The sequence below is a fragment of the Simochromis diagramma genome, unplaced genomic scaffold, assembly GCF_900408965.1.
Source record: "Simochromis diagramma unplaced genomic scaffold, fSimDia1.1 OVJJ01000753.1, whole genome shotgun sequence".
Taxonomy (NCBI): domain Eukaryota; kingdom Metazoa; phylum Chordata; class Actinopteri; order Cichliformes; family Cichlidae; genus Simochromis; species Simochromis diagramma.
This window is the reverse complement of record NW_024387523.1, coordinates 24,241,439-24,250,375: the sequence shown is the minus strand read 5'-3', so window position 1 is coordinate 24,250,375 and position 8,937 is coordinate 24,241,439. Positions and strand designations below refer to the sequence as shown.

General features: G+C 42.7%; 1 protein-coding gene across 1 annotated transcript in view; it reads right to left on the bottom strand.

The window, feature by feature from the left end:
- The window catches only part of adcy2b (adenylate cyclase 2b (brain)), a 77,482-nt gene extending 68,893 nt beyond the window's left edge, over nt 1–8,589 (bottom strand). The window contains exons 1-2 of the mRNA XM_040020166.1: nt 8,586–8,589; nt 8,092–8,339 (exon numbers count right to left, since the gene is read on the bottom strand). Coding sequence (XP_039876100.1) covers nt 8,092–8,339; nt 8,586–8,589 — 252 coding nt within the window. The remainder of the gene's footprint in view (nt 1–8,091; nt 8,340–8,585) is intronic.
- Between the last annotated feature and the right edge of the window lie 348 nt (nt 8,590–8,937).

Below are 8,937 nucleotides of genomic sequence, written 5' to 3'. Positions count from 1 at the left end.
TGACGCCACGGCAGCTATACAGTCAGCCCGGAGCACAGATTGAATCCTAATGAGAACGTAAGCAAGACTGCAAACTCTTACAACAGCAGAGGTTCTTTTAGCGTTAGAAACACACACAAAACACACATGCACACACAAGTCAGAGACATACAGAGAAAGAAAAGGGAGGGACCTGCTTTCTCGCTACATGCGCATTTGGAGTGAAGCAGCTGTTCACATCGACAGAAAGAAGCATCTGCACTTTGCACATTTCTGATCGTAGGCCATCTAATCCTGTTAAAACCCCTTTGAAACTGGTTAAAGCGTTTTCCCTTGACATAGCACAGAGGGAGTGGGGTGTGTCTGCCTGCTATATTGTGCAGCATTGTCACCCAGAACAATAATTTCCTTTTTTAACCCAGTCTGTCTCATCCAGCTATTATACTGGGAGGGGAAAAAAGGCTGGGGAGGGGTATGGGGAGACATAACAGTGGCAGAAAGAGACGCAAAGATTCAAAAATCTAATTATTCAGCAGCAAAATGACAAAAACGCACCAAATAAAGAAACTGAGGAGAAATGGGGGCCAGAGAGGGTGTGTTGCGATCGCGGCAGCGTATGTTCTTTCCACGTGCTTGTGCCTGCTGAATATTTATACTGTCTGATGAAGCAGCACTGGTGGCATATTCCTTCAATTTGCTCTCAGCCTGGTAATGAAATTCATCAATAATCAACAACCCTTTCCCTTGAAGGCCCATCTGCGGCACAGAGAAATGTTAACGCGCTCTCCACAAACAGGTCAAAGGTTGCAGAACATCCAGTGCTGAACCTAAAAGTTTATGGTTCACGTTATTAAAGCTAGTTTGGAGTGAAGTCACAGTCACTTTAATGGAGGACCTACCATCACGAAAAGGACACTAACTCACTGCAATGATGTTTTATGGGCGCTTTAGCAGCTTTTGTTGTGTTTAACTGTCATGACTGTTTTCATTTCATCTTGAGAGATTGCGTTACTTCAACTGTGTGATCTTACATCCGTTCATCACAGCACCATGGTGAAGGAATTCATCGGAGGCGAGTGAAGAAATGGTCATTTTGCCAGCAGAGTAAAAAGAAGCCTGATGCCCACAGCAGGGAGATGGTGCTGCTCAGTGGATCAAACCAGTTTGAAATGCTTCTGCAGATTCAAGAGGCCCAGCAGCTGAGTAAAAAAAGATCACTTATTTAAAGATGAGCCATGAAGAAATGGTAATCTTGGTCTCATTTCTGCTTTAACTCTGGAAATGGATGAACTATGACTTTCAAAGAAATCTGATAAATTTAATGTTAGTTTAAAGGCTCAAGGGGCTAATGAGGACTAGATCGTATCTCAAACTGAATTACTCCTTTATTTATCACAATCACGAGGGAGACATGTCGGTGGATGTCATTTTGAGACAGAAGTAACAAGAGTTGAAGATGGAGCACTGTCAGCTAACACCAACAACCTACATCCATAAACAACACACAGACACACATACTTGCTAATCAGTGCTTAGTAATAGCCTAATAGCCTTCTGGATGATCTGTGCTACATGGCAGGTCGCATCAGAGAATTCCACTAATAAGACAGAAAAAAGGGGCCAAACACTACAACACAGGGGAGAGGTTCAGTCAGTCAGTAACTCGAGTTAGATGAGGAAGTCTATGGGAATTCACTCACTTTTGTCTTCTCCTAGGAATAATAGCAGCTGTCTTGAATATTTCCCACACTCAAGCATTAATAGTTTAGTTGGTTTTTACACAGTGCTTGTGCATTTTGACTTTTTTGTTAAGGGTACAGCATCAAAAATTTCACCACTAGATATCAGGAGACTGCATATCCTAGTCAACTGAATTTTGTTTCCTTCCAATTCAAGTGCATAATCCTAGCTGTTGGGGATATCCTGAACTTTTCTATCAGTATCGCTCTTTTTCTTTTTTTGTCCTTCTATTAGCTGTGGTTAGCCTCTGTTAGCTACTGCTACCCTCTCTTACGGTGCGTTCACACCGAACGCGATAGACGCGACCAAAAAGCACCAGACGCCCCTAGCTGGTCACGTGCACATTCGCACCTCAACGCGCGACCAATTTGCAATTTTCACGCGCGTGAAGTGGACATGTGGGAGGAAGTAGTGCCAGATGGTATGTTTGCAAGATGGCAGCTGTTGATCTAGCGTTTGAAGAGAGAGTCTCCTTTCTCTATTTACTGTGGAGAGCAGAGCAGCGGCGTAAAGGACGTCCTCGCCGTACCTGGGTCCATCAGGTCCTCCAGAAGCGTGAGCAGTTTGGTGAGTTTCACCACTTGCTCCAGGAGCTGCGTCTGGATGACGGCCGCTTTCAGCGGTACCACCGTCTTTCCCTCATCCAGTTTGAGGTGCCAAAGAATGAAGGGCTTTGGCTGGACCTGCCCATTTGAACTAGGCCAGAGCATCATGTAACCAGGCTCCTGATTGGTTGTCGCAGCGCGACTTGACGCTGAGTTCCGATTTTTCCAACTTGAGTGGTAGACGCGATACGCGCGAATGCGCAAAATGCACCACACAAACTGCCGTGCATATTTTTATTCGTGCTTCAAACGCGTCAGTCGCGCAACTGGTGCATTTTCGTGATTTCACATTTTTGTGACGCAAATCTGCTTCTGAATTTTCGCGGGATCCTCAGTCGCGCTTCATCGCGCTCCTCCATTGACTTTACATGTAAACCTGACGCTCTGGTCGCGTCTATCACGTTCGGTGTGAACGCACCGTTAGATATTGTTAGCCTCTGTTAGCTACTGTTAGCTAGTGTTGGCTATTGTTATCCACTGCAGATCTAACATTGTTAGACTCAGACACTCAACAAACTCTAATACGATGTGAGAATGTAATCAAACTTTATCAGAGGGAAAGTGTGATTTTTAGAATACTTGAGCCTAACATTAGCTGGTATAATATTAGCTTATAACCAGCTGTTCTTGTTGTATAGCCAGTTTGCCACCAGCTGCTGCAAGATGGGAGGGTCTTCTCACATCTAAGACCTCCATGTCTAATCTGCTGACAAGAAGTAACTGCGGAAATATCTGAAATAAATAAGCATATTTTCGTGTATTAGAGCCCTGACTTCAGCTCAGGAGATTCAGCTTAAAGTGAGGAGGAAGAAGGTGATATTTTATCCAGATGTTGGGCACATTGTCTCTTTCCTTCTTGTCTTTGCTTCTTTGGTGAAGGTAAGATAAAGGAGAAGATAAAGGGTAGGTATGATCAGCGTCTGATAGCGCACACACAACACCATGCAATTGCCTATGAGTTCTCTTCTCTTCCACCTTTGGCATACTACATACTTAGCTGGTCTCTAACCACACACGTAAAACATGATTAGTCAGAATGGCGATATCTATCTCGGTCACTGTATTCAAGATAGCCTGGGAACATGGTGGCTTCTACAAACCAAATGGATTTATTTTAAGTTTATGTGAACTCACTTTGTTGGGAGATCTAATTTCCCTAATTTGAAGACCAGATTGTTTTTATGATGTCTTGGTACTTAAAACCTTAGAACTGGGGGGCATGTTTTCCTTTTTTTTCTTTTTTTTTTTTTTTTTACCATGACTGTGTAATTATATCTAACTGTGATTATATCTTTTTTAAGGCACTTTAATCAAGAATATACAAGCAATTCAATATAGTTTAGAAAAGGTCAATTTTTCGCAGCATTGTTGCTTGAGGTCTCTGTGTCTAGTGGATTATTTTTACCCTGTGTAGCTCCAACCACACCTAGTCAGTGACGTCACAACATCTATTTCATCCCACTCGGTCACCTTACTTCTCTCCCAGTAACAGCTGGTGATCCATCATTACAAAAACACCCTTCCCTCACTGCCTCCCATCGATCAAACTGTCAACGAGAAGGAAACTAAATCTGTGTTGTTGCTTTACTTAAAATATCAACAGACTGCTCACGAGCCGGCAGAAACAGTGCTGGAATCAGTGATGAGCACCAAGGCAGCAATGAGAGCGGTTACAGTTCACAGATTACCAATCTTCTATAATCAGACGGAATATTGATTTTGATTAAACTGTCAAATTATGTTTTGAATGCCCTTAGGTTAACACGGAGGACACACACCACAGAAAATACAACCTCAAGGCAGAAAGAACAAGAATGATTTTCCTCTCAAAATTACTCGGACAGAAATTAAAAAAGACTTCCTCAGACAAACACACCTAAACAGCACAATCGCTGATATGCACATACCAGCACACACACACGTACTGCGCAAACTGGGTGGAGGGGCCGGCTTCTTAAAACAGCACTTTGAGCCACTCCAGCCATGATGTGTGGCGACAGATAAAAGTGGGCAGCAATTTTGGGAGCATTAACGCTGCTTTGGTTGGGTTTCTGTCGGCTCACTGATAAAGCCTCGGCACTTACAACAACATCCTCCCCTCTCTCTGCTGCCCAGCCTCCTAGCTTCAGACCCAGCCTCTATTTATTCCTGCCATTCTTCTTGGTCCAGCAGTAATAAATACACATGCCTCGCTGAGCAACCGCTTCATCACTATAGACAGGCTTGGACGTTATTTAATAGGAGCAAACTTGGGGGGAAAGAAATGAATGATTTCAATTTGCATTGAGAATGATGGGAAATTACCTGCGGGATTGTAATTTAACCAGTGAAGCACAGAGCCTAAGAAGGAAAGGAAACTTGGAGGATTAGATCGACCAGCGGGGAGGGCAATAAATTCTATTGATTTGTTTTAAATAGAAGGCATCAATAAAGGTGGAGGTGCTACTGAGAATGACCCCCACAATTATTGAGTCGAGGTGCTACTTAGAGAGCAAAACAAATGTCTAAAGACCGTCCTGGGCATATGAGAGCAAAACAATCTTTATCAAACAACAACAGCAATAGCAATGAGTGGGCTTGCTTTTGTACGGCTATTCCATGAAACACAAAGGCAGCGCTGGCGAAACAATAGCTTGTGTTTATGGTTGAGTGTTTGTGGCCAAAACAACACTTTTCACTTGACAAAAGCACCAACACCCACGCAGCCGCGAACTAAACTGTCATCGTGCTCTTGATCCGCTCTGCAAACCCGGCGTTGAGATTTAAAGTGCCGCTTCACGGCCTCTTATGCTGCCACACGTAATCATACACACACACACACACACACACACACACACACACACACACACACACACACACACACACACACACACACACACACACACACACACACACACACACACAGCTCCCCATCTCCCCACCTCAGTCTCATTCAGTTTCATGCCAAAACTAAAACTCTTCTTCTGATCACAGCGCTCTTCGATGATCCCGAGAATAAAGCTTCTTTCTGATTCTTGATAATGAGAAACATAATGAAATCCAAAGTCCACGGTACTCTTTATTCTTATTATAAATGACTTAGAACTTGGAATGTGATAGCATTTTCATTCTGATTTCAACAATTATGATATCAAGATAATTAAGATGAAATGATGTGTCGTGTTCTATAAATACAGCAGTTTTATTTATACAGCGCCAAGTCACAACAACAGTCTGTTTAAGGTGCTTTGTATTATAAGGTAAAGACTCTACAGTAATGTAGAGAAAAGCCCAACAATCAAATGAGCCCCTGTGAGCACAACTCCCTTTTAACAGGAAGAAACCTCCAGCAGAACCAGGCTCAGCCACAATCGGTTGGGGGCGAGGAGAGGAAGAACAGGACCGATGTGTTTTTTTGTGGCAGCTTTAGCTCAAGCTACATTTGATTTTTCAGTTGAATTTATGTTAAAATTCTATGAATTTCACACCTAAATGGGACCTTTTATGTGTTTCCTACGTTTTTCCCCTATATGTATATGTACTGTTACAGTGGTAGGTGACCATATTAAACATGGTTAAAGTTTGAAATAACGATGTCAGCTTATGTGCATATAAACCAAGAGTCATGATAAAATATTTCTGTTTGCACACAACAACAGAATTATTTAAGAAAAAACAAAAACTACCAGTTGTTTTTACTATCTTTACCCCCTCTGAAAATCTGATCTTTTTATTGACCCATAGCACAAAGCACTGCTGTGCTTTGATGTGCTTTAACTTTGTAATTGTGAAAACTTGTAAAATAAATTGAAAAGAAACTGTTATCTTCCAATTAACAAACAGTATAAATACTTTAGTAAGGGTCTGAGCTGTCACTTGTGAAAGCATCATGCTAAAAACAAAAGAAATCAGTTTGGACTTGAGAAAAACAATAATTGATGCTGACAAAGCAGGAGCTGGATATCCAACTGTAACATCAAGAAATTCAAAGAAAGCCACGACGACAAACCTGGCAGAGGCAGGAAGTGAAGGATTTCAAAGACTCAAAACTAGTGAGAGATTTGCCTAAAAACCCAGAACAACTGGCAAGACACGAGTGAACAACTTAACCAAGTTGGGAATTGTAATCTCAAAGAAGACGGGAATGGACTGCGAGGCTGCAGAACAAGAAAAACTTCACTTCTGCAGAAGAAACGCCTTCAAGCCAGACTGAAGTGAGCTAAATACAACCTGGAGAAAGATTATGCGACAGTGGAATACACTGGAAGTGCGTCCTTTGGTCAGATGAGATGAAAATAGAACTATTTAGCCACAGAGATGCTGCTTATATTTGCGTAAAGAAGGTGTATAACCTAAAGAACTCCGTAGCCTCAGTGAAACACGGTGGTGGAAGTATTTTGCTGTGCGGACGCTTCAATGCGTCTGGACCTGTGGAAGGAATCATGAAGGAAGAAAGATGTGTGAAGATTTTGAAAGAAAACGTGAAGAAGTCAGCAGCAAAACTGGGTCTGGAAGGGCACCTCGCTGGTTGAGCAGGTGACACACTTTGAGAGGGGTACTGAATGAGCCCGAGTGCGAGTCTGTCTCAAAACAGTTTCCTGATTTCCTCATGCTGTGTGATACTGACCTTATCTGTTATCGATCGAATACTAAGTAATTACAGTATTGTGTAATGCAGATACCATTACTAGGGGAAGAGCGGTTTGTCATGATTTATGAGACGAGTCATCATCATCATCAAGTATTGATCCAATATCAACATTGGTATTGATACTATCGATACTTGGATCTATCCGTCTACTCTGTACTGTCATGTCTAATAAAGGCAAAAAAAAATCTAATCATCCATTAATCTTCTTCTGCTCATCCACTTCAGACTGACAGTGGGGCTGCTGTGAGCTCTCATGGGGCTAAAAGTGTGGCAAACCCCACACACTTCACCGGTCTGCTGCAAGGCTAACACACAGAAACAGCCATCCATAGTTACTTCTAACTTAGAATAGCCAGATAACCTAACAAGAATGTCTCTAGACCTTTGGAGGATGCTTGGTTACCTGGAGAGAGCCCTTTCCGCTCGGGAAGAACATACACTCCACACACAAAATTCCCGCTCAGCTGGTGGATTCAAACACAGGACCCACCCTACCATCGAAATAACACACTAATGCAAAAAAGAGAGAGAGAAACAAAAGGGAAATGCTGAAATAAAACTAACTCTGCTCTACGCAACTTTACTCAGACAGGGAGGACCCTCCGGTCTGTCCTGTCTCTTTTTCGTTGACCCTCTGCTGCTGCCGCTTGTTTCTCTGAACACAATAATATGAAATATATATTCAGTATATTTTTACTAAATGACTCATATCGCCACCATGGCTGATTGAAACAGTCTTTCACTTGACATGAGAAACATTTTCCCACATGGCAGAAATAATAAGCGGCAAGTGTGCAAGAGTGGTATGGATCTTCTCATTTCATTATTAAAAAGAAGGCTAAAGGCTGAAATTACTCCGTTAATAAGCAATCTGTCCTTGTGGTGACTAAAAAACCCTCAAAAGCAGGAATTTGTGCTGATAACACAGAGCACGTGCTCGTGTGTCTATTGTTCAAACACAACAATGACAACATTTTCGCTCTGTAAGCGTTTATTTTTAGACTCAAACTAACCTCGGACTGCTGTGTGGATTATTCACCACACCTCTAAAATCCTGTCAAAACACTTCCCCCAGGACACACACATAGACAGCCTGTTAACACACACACTCACGGACACATGCACACACACTCTCACCAGTCCCGAAGCAAAGAACACCGCCAGCAGTGCGAGGCAGGTTCCCATGACGATCAGCAGCAGGAACACGATCAGCGGGTGCTGCTGGCTCATTCGGTAGTACGACTCGTACAGCCAGTCCTGGGGCTTCTCGCCCTCCGCGCACACCTCACCCTGGAACCCCGGGCACCCGTCCCCCAGGCTCTCGGGCCCCTCAGGCCCCTCGCCTCCAGCGCAGCGTCGCGCAGCAGTAATTTTGTATCCAGTGTCTCATGCCTTATTGTGCAGTTTTAATTGGTGGTTTGGAGACACATCCTCGGTCTTCTTTTTTAGCTTATCTTTCGCAATCAAATGAAAAATTAGGATGCGTGAAGACAGTGTGCCTGCCGAGAGAAATCTGAAGCACGTCTAAAAACTGAGAGCAGTGTGACCTCAGGAAGAACAAAGAGGATATGTGTGTAACAGCTGTAAACTAGAGGTGGACAGATCAATCCAAATATCGATAATAATGATACCCATGTTGGTATTAGTATTGGATCAATACTTTTTTCTGTCTATATAAGTTCAGTATGTAGCCCTAAATAAGTTGCCATAAATTAATTATTTTATTGGAGAACAGCACTACTGTAAGCAGAACAGCAGAACAGCAAAAGCACACATCCATTCATAGATGTGACTTGTTCTTGCATGGAGTCACACATGGGAAATCAGCAGTGATAGAGGTCAATCCTGTCATGTGGACTGAAGCACATATTCATAAAGGGCTCAAAACAGAATCGGCTCGTGTATCTCCTGTAAAGCATCTGAAAGTATCAAAGGCAAAAAAACAATCTAGGCCATGGATGTTGAATTATTGATAAAACTGGA